Raw genomic sequence first — 17,045 nt, 5'->3', positions numbered from 1 at the left:
CCCGAGGCCCCCTCCCGGCGTAGGGCGGTGACGTCCGTGACGTCATGACGCTCCGCGACGCGTCGCCCCGGGAGGCGTGCGTCCGGCCGGCCGGCAGGGCGGGTGGGCGAGGGGAGCGCGGGCTACGGCGGCCGCGTTGGGCCAGGCCGGGCCGTCCCGTCTCCTCAGCCGAGGCCCATGGCGGGCGCCGAGGGGCGGGGGCGTCCGTCCGTCCGTCCGCCGCCGCCTCAGAGCGCGGCGCCATGCCGCCCCAGGCCCCCACGGGGGCCGGGGGCCGGGGCCGGGGCCGGGGCCGGGACCGGGGCGGGGGACCCAGCGGGACCCAGCGGGACCCGCCGGACCCGGAGGCCGCGGGCGGCACGGTGAGGTCACGGGACGGGACGGGACGGCGGGGGGCGGGGGCGGTGTGTGTGTGTGTGGGGATGGATGGGGGGGAGTCTGTGGGGGTGTGTGGGGATGGATGTGTGGGGGGGTCTGTGGGGGTGTATGGGGATGGATGTGTGTGGGGGTGTATGGGGATGTTTGTGTGGGGGGGTCTGTGGGGGTGTATGGGGATGTATGTGTGGGGGGTGTCTATGGGATGTGGGGGGGTGTCTGTGGGGGTGTATGGGGATGTATGTGTGGGGGTTTAAGGGGATGTATCTGTGGGGGTGTCTATGGGGGTGTATGGGGATGGATGTGTGGGGGTGTCTGGGGGTGTATGTGGGGGTGACTGGGGGGTGTATTGGGATGTATGTGTGGGGGTTTGTGGGGATGGATCTGTGGGAGTGTCTATGGGGGCGTATAGGGATGTATGTGTGGGGATGTCTGGGGGTGTATGGAGATGTATGTGTGTGGGGGTCTGTGGGGGTGTATGGGGATGTATCTGTGGGGGGTGTCCGTGGGGTGTGTGGGGATGCATGTGTGGGGGTGTATTGGGATGGATGTGTGGGGGTTTATGGGGATGTATTTGTGGGGGGTGTCCGTGGGGTGTGTGGGGGTGTCCGTGGGGGTTTATGGGGATGGATGTGTGGGGGTGTATTGGGATGTTTGGGGGGGGGGTTATGGGGATGTATCTGCGGGGGTGTCTATGGCGGTGTATGGGGATGTATGTGTGGGGGTGTCTATGGGGGTGTATGGGGATGGATGTGTGGGGGTGTCTATGGGGGTGTATGGGGATGGATGTGTGGGGGTGTCTATGGGGGTGTATTGGGATGGATGTGTGGGGGTTTAAGGGGATGTATCTGTGGGGGTGTCTGTGGGGGTGTATGGGGGTGTCTGTGTGGGGGTGACTAGGGGGGTGTATTGGGATGTATGTGTGGAGGTTTATGGGGATGTATCTGTGGGGGTGTCTGTGGGGGTGTATGGGGATGTATGTGTGGGGGTGCCTGTGGGGGTGTATGGGGATGTATGTGTGGGGGTGTAAGTGTGGGGGTGACTAGGGGGGTGTATTGGGATGTATGTGTGGGGGTTTATGGGGATGTATCTGTGGGGGTGTCTATGGGGGCGTATGGGGATGTATGTGTGGGGATGTCTGGGGGTGTATGGAGATGTATGTGGGGGGGGTCTGTGGGGGTGTAGGAGGATGTATGTGTGGGGGTGTCTATGGGGGTGTATGGGGATGTATGTGTACGAGGCGCTCACCTCCTCCAGGAGGCCTTCCCAGACTGAGCCCCTTCCCCTACAGATTTATTACTCTATTTATTTATTTATTTTACTCTAGTTTATTTATTTATTTATTGACTCCCGGCCCACGTCCTCCCCCGGGCCTGAAATGCCCTCCATCTGCCCATCCGCCAAGCTAGCTCTCTTCCTCCCTCCAAGGCCCTACTGAGAGCTCACCTCCTCCAGGAGGCCTTCCCAGACTGAGCCCCTTCCTTCCTCTCCCCCTCGTCCCCCTCTCCATCCCCCTCATCTTACCTCCTTCCCTTCCCCACAGCACCTGTATATATGTATGTATGTTTGTCCATATTCATTACTGGATTTATTTTTATTTATTTATTTTACTCGTACGTATCTATTCTATTTATTTTATCTTGTTAGTATGTTTGATTTTGTTCTCTGTCTCCCCCTTTTAGACTGTGAGCCCACTGTTGGGTAGGGACCGTCTCTGTATGTTGCCAACTTGTACTTCCCAAGCGCTTAGTACGGTGCTCTGCACACAGTAAGCGCTCAATAAGTACGATTAACTGACTGATTGATTGACGTGTGGGGGGGGGTCTATGGGGGCGTATGGGGATGTATGTGTGGGGGGGTCTATAGGGGTGTATGGGGATGTGTGTGGGGGGGGGGGTCTGGGAATGTATGTGTGGGAGGGTCTATGGGTGTGGGGGGGGTGTATGGGGGTGTATAGAGAAGCAGTGTGGCTGGAGAAGCGGCGTGGCTAGAGAAGCAGCGTGGCTCAGCAGAAAGAGCACGGGCTTTGGAGTCAGAGGTCATGGGTTCAAATCCCGGCTCCGCCAGTTGTCGGCTGTGTGACTTTGGACAAGTCATTTAACTTCTCTGTGCCCCAGTTACCTCATCTGTAAAATGGGGATGAAGACTGTGAGCCCCCCGTGGGACAAACTGATCACCTTGTAACCTCCCCAGCGCTTAGAACGGTGCTTTGCACATAGTAAGCGCTTCACAAATGCCATCATTATTATGGGGATGTATATGGGGGGGGGGTCTATGTGGGTGTTTGGGGATGTACGTGTGGGGGTGTTTGGGTGTATGGGGATGTATATGTAGGAGTGTCTATGGGGGTGTATGGGAATGTATATGTGGGGGTGCCTGTGGGGGTGTATGGGGATGTATGTGTGTGGGTGACTATGTGGGTGTATGGGGATGTATGTGTGGGGGTGTCTATACGGGTGTATGGGAATGTATATGTGGGGGTGTATGGGGATGTATGTGTGTGGGTGACTATGTGGGTGTATGGGGATGTATGTGTGGGGGTGTCTATACGGGTGTATGGGAATGTATGTGTGGGGGTGTATGGGGATGTATGTGTGTGGGTGACTATGTGGGTGTATGGGGATGTATGTATGGGGGTGTCTATACGGGTGTATGGGAATGTATATGTGGGGGTGTATGTGGGTGTATGGGATGTATGTGTGGGGGTGTCTATAGGGGTGTATGGGGATGTATTTGTGAGGGTGTCTGTGGGTATATGGGGGTGTATATGTGGGGGTGTCTGTGGGTGTATGGGGGTGTATGTGTGAGTGTGAGTAGGTCTATATGTGGGTGTGTCTGTGTGGATATGAGTATGTCCATTCATTCATTCATTCAATCGTATTTATTGAGCGCCTACCATGTGCAGAGCACTGTACTAAGCGCTTGGGAAGTACAAGTCGGCAACATATAGAGACATTCCCTACCCAACAGCGAGCTCACAGTCTAGAAGGGGGGAGACAGATGACAAAACAAAACATATTAACAAAATAAAATTCATTCATTCATTCAATCATATTTATTGAGCGCTTACCGTGTGCAGAGCACTGTACTACTTAAATAGAATATATTTATATTCTATATTTATATTCTATAAATAGAATAGAATGTATAGAAAATAAATAGAATATATATGTACAAGTATTTGTGGGTGTGGCTATGTGGGTGTGAGTATGTTCATTCATTCAATCGTATTTATTGAGCGCTTACTGTGTGTAGAGCACTGGACTAAGCACTTGGGAAGGACAAGTTGGCAACATATAGAGACGGTCCCTACCCAACAGCGGGCTCACAGTCTAGAAGGGGGAGACAGACAACAAAACAAAATATATTAACAAAATAAAATAAATAGACTATATATGTACAAGTATTATTTTGTGGGTGTGGCTATGTGTGGGTGTAAGTATGTCCATTCATTCATTCGTATTTATTGCGCGCTTACTGTGTGCAGAGCAGTGGACTAAGCGCTTGGGAAGGACAAGTCGGCAACATATAGAGATGGTCCCTACCCAACAGCGGGCTCACAGTCTAGAAGGGGGAGACAGACAACAAAACAAAACATATTAACAAAATAAAATGAGTAGAACAAATATGTACAAGTAAAATAAATAAATAGAGTAATAAATATGTGCAAGCGTATATACATATATACAGGTACTGTGGGGAGGGGAAGGAGGTAAGGTGGGGGGATGGGGAGGGGAAGGAGGGGACTCAGTCTGTGTAAGTGTGTGGGTGTGATGATGATGGTATTTAAGTGCTTACTATGTGCAAAGCACTGTTCTAAGCACTGGGGAGGTTACAAGGTGATCAGGTTGTCCCACGGGGGGCTCACAGTTTTAATCCCCATTTTACAGATGAGTTAACTGAGGCACAGAGAAGTTAAGTGACTTGCCCAAAGTCACATAGCTGACAGTTGGTGGAGCCGGGATTTGAACCCATGACCTCCGACTCCAAAGCCCATGCTCTTTCCACTGAGCCACGCTGCTTCTCCGAGTGTGGAGTATGTGTATGTAATAATGATGGCATTTGTTTAGCACTTACTATGTGCCAAGCACTGTTCTGAGCACTGGGGGGGATACAAGGCAATAATAATAATAATAATAATGATGGCATTTATTAAGCACTTACTATGTGCAAAGCACTGTTCTAATCACTGGGGAGGTTACAAGGTGATCAGGGTGTCCCACGGGGGGCTCACAGTCTTCATCCCCATTTTACAGGTGAGGGAACTGAGGCCCAGAGAAGAGCCTGAGAGCTCACCTCCTCCAGGAGGCCTTCCCAGACTGAGCCTCCTCTTTCCTCTCCCCCCTTCCCCCTCCCCTTCCCCCCACTTTACCTCCTTCCCCTCCCCACAGCACCTGTATATATGTATATATGTTTGTATGTATTTATTACTCTATTTTATTTGTACATATTTATTCTATTTATTTTATTTTGTTAATATGCTTTGTTTTGTTCTCTGTCTCCCCCTTCTAGACGGTGAGCCCACTGTTGGGTAGGGACCGTCTCTATATGTTGCCAACTTTTACTTCCCAAGTGCTTAGCATAGTGCTCTGCACACAGTAAGCACCCAATAAATACGATTGAATAAGTGAATGAATGAAGTGACTTGCCCAAAGTCACATTGCTGATAAGTGGCAGAGCCGGGATTTGAACCCATGACTTCTGACTCCAAAGCCCGTGCTCTTTCCACTGAGCCACTGAGGTAATCAGGTTGTCCCACATGGGGCTCACAGTCTTCATCCCCATTTTACAGATGAGGGAACTGAGGCCCAAAGACGTTAAGTGACTTGCCCCAAGTCACCCATCTGACAAGTGGTGGAGCTGGGATTAGAACCCATGACTTCTGACTCTCAAGCCTAGGCTCTTTCCTCTGAGCCATGCTGCTTTGTGGATGTAGGTGTGTATATGTGGATGGAGGTGTGTCTATGTATGGGTGTATGTGTATATGTGGGTGTGTATATGTGGATGTAGGTATGTATATGTGGGTGTGAGTTTGTGTATATGTGGGTGTGAGTATGTGTATATATGGGTGTGTATATGCAGGTGTGAGTATGTTTATATGTGGGGGTGTATATGTGGGTGCAAGGGTGTGTATTTGTGGGGATGGGGATGTGTATATAATAATAATGATAGCAGTTGTTATGCACTTACTATGTGCCAAGCACTTTTCTAAGCACTGGGGTAGATACAAGGTAATCAGGTTGTCCCTCGTGGGGCTCACAGTCTTAATCCCCATTTTACAGATGAGGTAACTGAGGCACAGAGAAGTTAAGTGATTTGCCCAAAGTCACACAGCTGACAAGTAGCGGAGGTGCCACAACCCCTGACTCCCAAGCCCGTGCTCTTTCCGCTAAACCACACTACTTCTCTGTGGGTGGGTGGGTGGGTGTATATGTGGGTGTGGGTGTACACAGGTGGGTGTGTGTTTGTGTGGGTGGGTGTGTATATGTGGGTGTGAGTATGTGTGTATGTGGGTGTGTCTGTCTCTATGTGGATGTGGTGGACGGCCGGGAGAGCTGAACCAGAGAAAGAAAACGGGTTTTTTGGTGGCATGGGATGGGACGCTTCTTCATTCTTTCATTTATTCATTCAATCCTATTTACTGAATGCTTACTGTGTGCAGAGCACTGTACCAACCCCTTGGGAACATGCAGTGCAGCAATACATTCATTCATTCAATCATATTTAATAACGATGATCATTATTATTATGGAATTTGTTAAGCGCTTATTATGTGCCAAGCACTGATCTAAGCACTGGGGTGGGTACAAGATAGGCAGGTTGTCCCACAGTCTTAATCCCCACTTTATAGATGGAGTAACTGAGGCACAGAGACATTTAACCCAAGGTCACACAGCAGACACGTGGTAGAGACGGGATTAGAACCCACATTCTCTGACCCCCAAGCAAGAGTTTTTGCCTCTAGGCCATGCTGCTTCTCTTGGCCTTGCTGCTTCTCTTATTTTCTTATTATTCTCTTTCATCGTATTGATTGAGCACGTACTGTGTGCAGAGCACTGTACTAGAGGCTTGGGAAAGTTCAGTACAGCAATACATTCATTCAGTCGTATTGAGCACTTACTGTGTGCAGAGAACTGTACCAAGCATTTGGAATTAATAGTAATAATGATAGCATTTGTTAAGCGCTTACTATGTGCAAAGCACTGTTCTAAGCGCTGGGAAGGTTACATCAATAGAGAGAGACAATCCCTGCCCACAGTGGACTCACAGTCTGGAGAGAGGCAGACAGTCATCAACATAAATAAGCAGACATCAATATAAATAAATAGAATTATATAGTCTGGATATAAAGGGCTGTGGGGCGGGGAGGAGGGGAAGAGCAAAGGGAACGAGACGCGGAAGGGAGTGGGAGATGAGGAAAATCAATCAATCAATCGTATTGAGCGCTTACTATGTGCAGAGCACTGTACTGAGTGCTTGGGAAGTACAAATTGGCAACACATAGAGACAGTCCCTACCCAACAGTGGGCTCACAGTCTAAAAGGGGGAGACAGAGAACAGAACCAAACATACCAACAAAATAAAATAAATAGGATAGAAATGTACTAGTAAAATAAATAAATAAATAAATAAAGAGTAATAAATATGTACAACCATATATACAGAGAGACAACATATATATACATATATACAGAGAGAGGAAAAGAGAGACAACCCCTGCCCACAACAAGCTTAGAGTCTAGAGGTGGGGGAGAGAGACATCAATACAAGTAAACAGACATCAACATCAATATAAGTATGCAGCCATCAATATAAATAATTGCCCAGAGAGGTGGAGGGCTTGCTGTATTGTACTTTCCCAAGTGCTTAGTACAGTGCTTTGCACACAGTAAGCGCTCAATAAATATGACTGAATTAATGAGTAAGGGCTGCTAAGAGAGGAGGAAGGACAATGCATTTGGGAAAGAAGGGTGGCGAAGACAGGAAAAGGATGCATTTAGAAGTGGGGAGGGGAAGGTCGCCTTCCTGGCCGAACGGTGTTTCAATCAATTAATCCTTCAGTGGTGTTTATTGAGCGCTCACTGGGTGCAGAGTACCGTACTAACCACCCGGTAGAGTACAGTATAAAAGAGTTGGTAGGCACATTCCCTGCCCACAAGGAGCTTTAGGGGGTAGTTGGTCCCTCTCCAGAGAGAAAATATCCTTTCTGGGCTTCCCAGTTGGATTTAGCCAAAGTGTCACACTAGACTCTCTGGGCATAGACTGTGGATTTGGGATCGGTTGAAGTGAGAAAGGGGGCAATAAATTAATCTTGTGGGTTTGCAGCTGCCTGAAAAAGAAAAGTGAGTAATCTTCATTTTTGAATTGAACCAGAGAAGTATTTCAGGACCCTGGTACTCTCCAAGCTACCACTCTTCTAGGGTCCGTAGCTAATACCGAGAATGGGTAGACAAGACATCATGAGTTCATAACTTTCATCATTTCATTTTATTTCTATTTATTTGTGCCTTCTCTGTGGTCATTTCCTTTCCAGAGCCAAACTTATCTCTAGATCAGAAGTCTGTTCATTTATGCAGAGAGATGTTAAGGCCTCGTCAGCTGATATTTTTGTTAGAAAGAAATGTGCTTCCACCGAAGTAGTCCCAAGTCTGTTTGAGTGGGACTTAATCAAAAAAGGCATTTATATGTAAGGGTAGCCTGCACAAGCTTAAAATGAAGAGATGTATGTTCTGTCCCAAGTAAATGATTTGGCTTTGTCAAGTCCAAATTCCTAAGCTTTTGTGAATGCTTGTGTTAATTCTTTACCAAACAACTCTTAACAAAAGGCAAGATATTTAAGGCTCATAATGTACGGCTGATAGTCTGAGGAAAAATGATCTGTCCAGTGAGTGTGATGGTAAACTCTTGGGGCCCTGCCATAACTTAAATATTTCCAAATGTCTAAAATTATAATAGTGCTCAGAGGTATTCCAGAAGTACTATTGAGTAGCATCTGTCAGAATCACTTGGAGCTTCTTTAATTATACTTTGTGAACTCTACTCTCCCAAGTGCTTAGTACAGTGCCTGTGCACAGTCAGCACTCAGTATATGTCATTAAAGTCACAGTGACTTTCCAGAAGATGATCATTGTTATTATTGCACTTGTTAAGCCTTTATTGTATGTCAAGTAATGTTCTAAGCTCTGGGATAGAAACAAGTTAATCAGGTTGGATACAGTCCCTGTCCCACATGGGGCTCACAGTCTAAGCAGGAGGAAGAACAGGTATTGAATCCTCATTTTAAAGATGAGAAAAATGAGGCACAGAGAAGTAAGTGACTTGCCTGGGGTCACACAGCAAACGAATGGGAGAGCTGGGATTAGAACCCAGGTCCTCCCACGCCCGTGCTGCTTTTTTCTCGTATCTATTAAGTACTTTGTGCCAGGTGTTGTACTAAGCACTCATTCATTCAGTTATTCAATTGTATTTATTGAGCGCTTACTCTGTGCAGAGCACTGTACTAAGCACTAGGGAGAGTATAATACAAGAATAAACAGACCCAGTCCCTGTCCACAATGAGCTTACAGGCTAGTGGAGGGGGATAAAAGAGGTAGATACAAGATAATTAGGTTGGACCCAGTCCCACAATGCACTCACAATCTTAATCCCCGATTTACAGGTGAGGCAGTTACAGGACATAGAAGTGACTCCCCCAAGGTCACTCAGCAGACAAGTGTGGAATCAGGATTAAAACCCAGGCCTGTGCCCTTTCCACTAGGCCATGCTGCTTCCACCGACTAATTGATTAAACCATACTCTGGGCCACTGTGGCCCTCTAAGATGTATACGCAGGTGACAACGTGGAAAACAAATAGTGCTCAATCAGTTGGTATTTATTGAGCATTTGCTGTGCACAGAGCACTGTGCTGAACACTTGGGAGAGAACAGTGGAAAAAATGCTCTTTGCCCAGGGAGACTGCTAGCCACAAGCCATCCACAAAATGCTGTGGCTGCTGACACAAGAAACTGTGGAAGGATAATTAAGGGTAAACACTACATCATTTATTTAAAGGAGAAAAAAAGAATGGAAATATGGGTATATGAATAAGTGCTTAAATGGTAGCGTTGGGTCTGCTGACTAATTGGGTCTAATAATAATGATGGCATTTGTTAAGCGCTTATTATGTGCAAAGCACTGTCCTAAGTGCTGGGGGGGATGCACGATGATCAGGTTGCCCCACGTGGGGCTCACAGTCTTAATCCCCATTTTCCAGATGAGGAAACTGAGGCACAGAGAAGTGAAGTGACTTGTCCAAAGTCACACAGCTAAGTGGGGGAGTCGAGATTTGAACTCATAACCTCTGTCTCCCAATCCCGGGCTCTTCCCATCATCATCATCATCAATCGTATTTATTGAGCGCTTACTATGTGCAGAGCACTGTACTAAGCGCTTGGGAAGTACAAATTGGCAACATATAGAGACAGTCCCTACCCAACAGTGGGCTCACAGTCTAAAAAGGGGGAGACAGAGAACAAAACCAAACATACTAACAAAATAAAATAAATAGAATAGATATGTACAAGTAAAATAAATAAATAAATAGAGTAATAAATATGTACAAACATATATACATATATACAGGTGCTGAGCCATGCTGCTTCTCTACTAACTCTTTATTGCCAAATTTTACTTTTCCAAGCATATAGTACAGTGCTGTGCACACAGTAAGCACTCAATAAATATGATTGAAAGAATGAATGAATGTTCTCCCAAGTGCTTACTACAGTACACGATGGAGTACCTTGAAGCCAGTAATGGTAGGAATGGATGACCAGCGAAGTTTTTGAGGAGTGGGGAGATGTGCCAGATGATGTTTTTGAAAAATGATCCTGGTAGCAGGATGAAGTATGGACTGGTGGATAGTACATAGTACATATTTATTACTCTATTTATTTATTTACTTATTTATTTTACTTGTACATATCTATTCTATTTATTTTATTTTGTTAATATGTTTGGTTTTGTTCTCTGTCTCGCCCTTCTAGACTGTGAGCCCATTGTTGGGTAGGGACTGTATATTTTGCCAACTTGTATTTCCCAATCGCTTAGTACAATGCTCTGCATACTGTAAGCGCTCAATAAATACGATTGATTGATTGATAGGGGAGCGACTGGGAGCAGGGAAACCAGGGAGGAGACCAGGATTTCTCTTAAATGTATAGTCTGAGGAGGCAGGAAAATGGGCTAATTTATTTATATTTGTTTATTTAGAGAAGCAGTATGGGCCTGTTGAAAGAGAACAGGCCTGGTATTCAGAGGACCTGGGTTCTAATCCTGACTCTGCCACTGTCTGCTGTTGGAGCTTGTGCAGGTCACTTCTCTCAGCTTCACTTATCTCATTTGTAAAATAGGGGTTGAAAACCTGCTCAACCTGCTACTTAGAGTGTGAGCCTCATGTGGGGTGGGCTGTGTGTGATCTTCATATGCCGTACCTGCCCCAGCGCTTAGTACAGTGCCTGGCACATAGTAAGCGCTTAACAAATAGCATAAAAATTTTAAAAAGTTACCCATTTCCATATTTGTGTATCTACGCAGTTTGCTTCCGTGGAAAAGTCGTTTTGAAGGTGGTCAATTATGGGTTCCCAAGTCTTCCGTGAACTCGGTCTTTTCAAAAAATAAATTAATTCATTCATTCAGTCCATTGTCTGGATTGGGTGGTTGCGGGGAAGAAGACGAAGCTATCCAAAAGAAACCATTTTGGTAGCAAAGATTTATCCACCTAACAACAGAGACTCCTAGTGTAGGTGACCATATTTTCCACGGCTGGGTAATGTATTGTAGTAATAAGACACCAATTTATAGAGAGAGTGAGGAGACTGCAGAAGGCACCATTTAATAGTCTCTGATGAGGGTATTGTCAGCTCATAATTCCCGGAAATTGGCATGTCCAGGACACGAGGTGAAGTGCAGAACAGCTAATGGACGTACGTTAACCGTTGTCAGACGAGAGCAATTTCTGCGGGAACAGATGTTAACATTATAAATCTTGAGCACTGGAGAAGAATAAAGACATTTCATTTCTCTCTAGGAGAAGGTGAGTAAACAGCTAACTAGTAGTCCCAAGCAAACAGAAGAGAAAGTGGGTTGTAGTCCAGAATCGTCTTCCAGTCACTGGGCCTGTCAGGAGAACTTTTATGAGTCAAAACCTGGTGGGAAGGGATGTCTTGCAGTCCGTCACGTGATTTCATTTTTACTAGAAAACAGAAGCTCATTGTATTTCTCCAAATTATGTCAGGGCCCTTTTGATCTGGCAACCTGAAAGTTAACAGTTCTTCGCCCCGTTTGTTGCCAACCTTTTCATGGAGAATAGTCAATCAGTCAATCAATTAACCGCATTTATTGAGCGCTTAGTGTGGTGCAGAGCACTGTACTAAGCGCTTGGGAGAGTACAATATAACACATTCCCCACTCACAGTGAGCTTACAGGCTAGAGGATGAGCTTACATGATTTCCCAGTGAAATATTGAAATGGGTGCATGTTTATTAGCTTAGTAGTTGGGATCTGAATACTTTGCTTTTTAAAAAAGATGGAAAAAAATTGTTTTTTTCACATTCAATCAGTCAATCAATTGTATTGAGCGCTTACTGTGTGCAGAGCACTGTACTAAGCGCTTGGGAAGTACAAGCTGGCAACATATAGAGACAGTCATCATCATCATCAACCGTATTTATTGAGTGCTTACTGTGTGCAGAGCACTGTACTAAGCGCTTGGGAAGTACAAGTTGGCAACATATAGAGACATCATCATCATCATCATCAATCGTATTTACTGAGCGCTTACTGTGTGCAGAGCACTGTACTAAGTGCTTGAGAAGTACAAGTTTGCAACATATAGAGAGTCCCTACCCAACAGTGGGCTCACGGTCTAAAAGTAAGGAAGGAAGGAAAGGGACTGTTCTTTATCTTTAGACTGCAGTTGGTCAAACGGCATATCTCTCTGTGTCTCAATTTCTCCCCCATTCTACAAAGCGAAATACATTTATTACCTCTATTGCCTCTCAGAGATCCTATCTCCTATTAGGAAAGGTTTGAGGCCTTCGAGATTGCCCAGTTAGATCAGTAAATGGAAAACAATGTTTTTGGCCTTTTTTAGAGGTATTTAAACGTTTACTCTGTGCCAGGCTTTGTAATAAGCACTGGGGTAGATACAAGTCGGTCAGGTTGGACATAGTCCGTGTCCCGCATGGGGCTCCTAGTCTTAATCCCCATTTTACAGATGAGGTAACTGAGGCCCAGAGAAGTAAAGTGACTGTCCCAGGGTCACACAGCAGACGAGTGGTGGAGCCAGAATTAGAACCCAGGTTCTTCTGATTCCCAGGCCCAGGCTCTGTCCAGTAGGCAACGCTGCTTCTGTGCCTTCCCTTCAAGGCCCTACTGAGAGCTCACCTCCTCCAGGAGGCCTTCCCAGACTGAGCCCCCTCCTTCCTCTCCCCCTCGTCCCCCTCTTCATCCCCCCGTCTTACCTCCTTCCCTTCCCCACAGCACCTGTATATATATTTGTACATATTTATTACTCTATTTATTTTACTTGTACATATCTATTCTATTTATTTTATTTTGTTAATATGTTTGGTTTTGTTCTCCATCTCCCCCTTCTAGACTGTGAGCCCACTGTTGGGTAGGGACTGTCTCTATATGTTGCCAACTTGTACTTCCCAAGCGCTTAGTACAGTGCTCTGCACACAGTAAGCGCTCAATAAATACGATTGATTGATTACTGGGAAAAATGAATCACTTAGAATACTCCAGTATTAGCACATAGTAAAGGTTCAAGAAATACTGTTACTATTATTAATATCTTCAATATTATTTTTCATTAATGAATGGAGGAGAAGAGTTGTGGGGAAAGGATTTCAGGAGAAATTAAATCAATCAATCGTATTTATTGAGCACTTACTGTGTGCAGAGCACTGTACTAAGCGCTTGGGAAGTACAAGTTGGCAACATATAGAGACAGTCCCCACCCAACAATTAAAGTTCAAACTGTTGTTGAAGAAACGTCCTGGTCCCACCACAGAAACTTCATTTCTGTCAATGAAGTACATTTTTGCCATGTTGCCTTTTTTTTTTTTCCTTCTCCTCTCCGCAGGCACGTCTCTTCCCGGAAATCCAGCAGAGAGTTTACAGGTGTAGCGTCCTCCGCTCCGTTCCCCGCTAACGGATGAGCCCATGCTATGCCCCCAGCCCGTCCGCCTGTAGAACTCAGTGAGCCCGCGGGTGCCCGATGCCTGTAATTCCCATACCCCGGCGTGTCCGGTCTTTCCACGGCCCCCACACCACATGCCTGCACTCAGCCTGTGGGCCGGTAAGGACCACTCACTTAGTGCGCACCAAGTACAACAACTTCGACATCTACCTGAAGTCTCGGTGGATGTATGGATTTATCCGCTTCTTGCTGTACTTCAGCTGCAGCCTGTTTACCTCCATCCTCTGGGTGGCTCTCTCCATCCTGTTTTGCCTCCAGTACCTTGGCATCCGGATCTTTCTGCGTTTCCAGTACAAGCTGTCTGTCATTCTCCTCCTGCTGGGGCGGAGGCGGGTTGATTTCAGCCTGATGAATGAGCTGCTCATTTATGGAATTCACGTGACCATGCTGCTGGTCGGGGGGCTGGGCTGGTGTTTCATGGTCTTTGTGGACATGTGACCTGAGCGAGCGGAAACCGGTTCCGGCAGCTGGGACCGACCGACCGACCGACCGACTGTCTGCCGTCTGAATACCCGCCTTTCCCTTTCATTTTATTTATTTATTTATGACCGATCTATGTATATGCAGTATGTATCTCTTCTTGGGAAAGGCAACGACCCGTCTCTGGAGCGACGTGCCCTGGGGAGGACATTTTGCCCCAGTTCTCCTCCTGCCAAAGACGGGTTTTGCACTGTACCAAAAAAGCAAGAAATGCCCCGATCTGAGGTAGTATTTTCTATTGCCCTCTGGCCATCCTACTGTGTTGGGGCAGGAGGGGAGAAAAAGAAAGGGCTGTGACTTCTTTGCAAGGAGAAATTGGGGGTCTTCTTTCCCCTCTTCCCCTCACCCCCCTATTTGCTCTCTGGCTCTAAATTCCCCGCTCTGCACATGTATTCTTACCCTCTCCTCTCTTTCTGCGTTTTACCTTCATCCTGAATGTAATACAGTAGGGTCCTATTTATCAAGTCTGCATTTTGGGGACCTTGGTGCGACTTCCCTCTTTTTCCTCCCCCCCCCCCCCCCCCCCCCCACCGGTTTCACAGCGGGTGGGAGGGGTGATTTTCTTGATTCCGGGGAAGCGGGAGATGCCCCAGCTCTGCTCTATGTGCTGGCAAAGGAGCAAATCTGGGACGGGTCCCCCCTTCCCTCCCCTCCCACCCCCAGTTCCTCGTGGGCTGAAGCATCCACTGTGTCTTCGTGTTCCCTAACTCCGGTCCCGCCTTAGGAAAAAGTTGGACTCCACTTTTAGCCATGCAATGCACTGCCATCACATCATTCGTCAGGCTCCCGGCTGCACAGGCCAAATGCAAAGTTCATCTTTCTTGTGTTAAGGAAGAAGTCACCCGTCACTGGGGGCCGGGCCTGGAGCAAGGGAGGGAGATATCTAAGTGGAAGGAAGAGCATCAGGTTGTGTCCATGAATGTGACTAGCTTGACTGCATCAGTTCTGGCCAAGGTGACCCACGGTTCCAGCTTCTGTCTACTAGTAGCCCAAAGAGATCTGTAGGTGCCAAGTTAAAAGTTCAGGGATTCCAATGATGATGCCACAGCTCAGAGGAGGACAAGGCCCTGTGGGACCCTGTCGGTTTTAGCCATAACAGATTCCGAAACGGGGCATGTGGAGAGCTCTCGGTTCAGGTTGAAAGAAAATGGGACATTGCCAAATTTTCAACCCATTCCAGGGTGGTGGGTGGGGAAAGCCATGCAGAGGTTCAGGCTGCTTTGGGGCTGGGGACCCTGAGGATTTTATTCTTGATGAAGAACTCTCAGGATCGAGTTAAGCATCTGAAAAAGCTACCGGAGGCCTTTTGAAAGAATGTTCAGGAGACACTGATAGCGTTACGTAAATGATAAGCAAACATTTTACTTAAAAGCAGCTCTTCTGGGCTTTAAGGACATCCGAATGAAAATTCAATCTCTGTGTCTTCGGGGCTCGTCTGCTTTCTGTTTCCAGCCTTAGATGCCGTGAAAGCATCGAGGCTGTTACAGATGAGATGAGTTTAGGTGGATCCAGAGATGCAGGAACAGATGGGAGGCACAGGAACAAAGATCCTGTTTTCATTTTAATGCTGTCATCAATCAAGAAGGAAGAGGAATTCAACACATTTTTCAATCATGGAGATGATTTCTGTCCTGATTCGGCGTTCACAATCCCGAGTCTAGTTGGCGTTTTCGCAGAGGGGTGTTTTTCTATCTACAGTCCATGCTATTTATTGAGCGCTTACTGTATGCAGGGGCCTGTACCAAGCCCCCTTGGATCTGCACTATACTGAGTGATTACGGAATCTCTAGAGCTGCAGTGGCAAAATTATGGAGCAGGAGAAATCATCTGAAGTCCCCCACGCAGCCTGTTCATGTCACTGGCCTCAGCATTTCCTGTCTTCTGTAGGTCAAAGGAGAGGTGAGAACTGGATTTGGGGAAGAAACAGAAAGAAACATTGTAGCCTAGTGGAAAGAGTATGGACCTGGGAATCAGAGGACCTGAGTTCTATTCCTGGCTCTGCCACTTGTCTGCTGTGTGACCTTCAGCAAGTCACTTCATTTCTCTGGTCCTCAGTAACCTCATCTGTAAAATGGGGATTAAGACTATGAGTCCCATATGGAACAGGGACTGTGTCCAACCTGATTAGCTTGTATCTACCCCAGTGCTTGTTACAGTGCCCGGCACATAGTAAGTGCTTAACAAATACCCCAGTTATTATTATTTTTCTAAAGAAACCCACAGCCAAGGCTAGTCCCCAAGTTAATAATGAGAAAATGGCATTAGAAAAGCATCCTCCAGAGAGGGGAGGGCAAAAAAGAGTTTGTGGCAGGAGCTTGATCTTTGAACAGGCTTTTAAAGTTTGCTCCAGAGCACAAGGCCAGTTCTAAGTCAATAGTGAACAGACTTGGGTAAGCAGGGTTGTGCAAGGAATTGATTGTGTTGTCTGAACTAGACAAGTGGGCCGAACTGATACCTTTACATACATTGACCCCATGCCAAGTTGCTTCCTTAAATCCCAGTGCACTAGTCGAGCAGGTTGGTTTTTTTTTTACAAAAGTTATTTTTGTGCTTTTTTCCTCTCAAGTTGCATGACCTAAATTCCACAAAACAGTCACACTTTGGAAGTGGAGCTCCTGATTGGTAGCGCTGATTGAGGAGTTAGGTCCATGTGTGCGATTATCAAAGTTGTAATAGCAGGATGAAACTTGCTATTTAGCCTATGAATGTATAAACAGCAATGCAAGTGTTGGAATTGTACCTTGTTAGACTTTGGAACACAAAAAACAGCTCAGCGTTTTGAGTGCCTATTAAATTCCTAATGAAACGTACCACCTGCATTAAACTTATTTTTTTAATGTGTTGATGAAGTGATTACTTAAGTCTCGAAGACATTTTAGAAGCCATATTTTTTAAAAGAAATCCTTATACAACCAAACTGCTACTCTGTTTCTATGAGAGCA

The 17,045-nt window shown here is 46.5% G+C and overlaps 1 protein-coding gene across 1 annotated transcript; it reads left to right on the top strand.

The window, feature by feature from the left end:
- The first annotated feature begins 306 nt into the window (after positions 1-306).
- On the top strand, positions 307-14,619 carry TMEM250 (transmembrane protein 250). The gene is made up of 2 exons (XM_038745367.1): positions 307-362; positions 13,507-14,619. The coding sequence occupies exon 2, from the start codon at positions 13,642-13,644 to the stop codon at positions 14,059-14,061; it is 420 nt and encodes a 139-aa protein (XP_038601295.1). The 5' UTR covers positions 307-362; positions 13,507-13,641; the 3' UTR covers positions 14,062-14,619.
- The last annotated feature ends 2,426 nt before the right edge of the window (positions 14,620-17,045 follow it).

The sequence above is a fragment of the Tachyglossus aculeatus genome, chromosome 4, assembly GCF_015852505.1.
Source record: "Tachyglossus aculeatus isolate mTacAcu1 chromosome 4, mTacAcu1.pri, whole genome shotgun sequence".
Classification (NCBI taxonomy): Eukaryota; Metazoa; Chordata; class Mammalia; order Monotremata; family Tachyglossidae; genus Tachyglossus; species Tachyglossus aculeatus.
This window is presented reverse-complemented; position numbering and strand designations above follow the sequence as displayed.

Excerpts from the sequence above, each read along its gene's own strand:
- TMEM250 (XM_038745367.1), top strand. The coding sequence starts at position 13,642 with ATGCCTGTAATTCCCATACCCCGGCGTGTCCGGTCTTTCCACGGCCCC.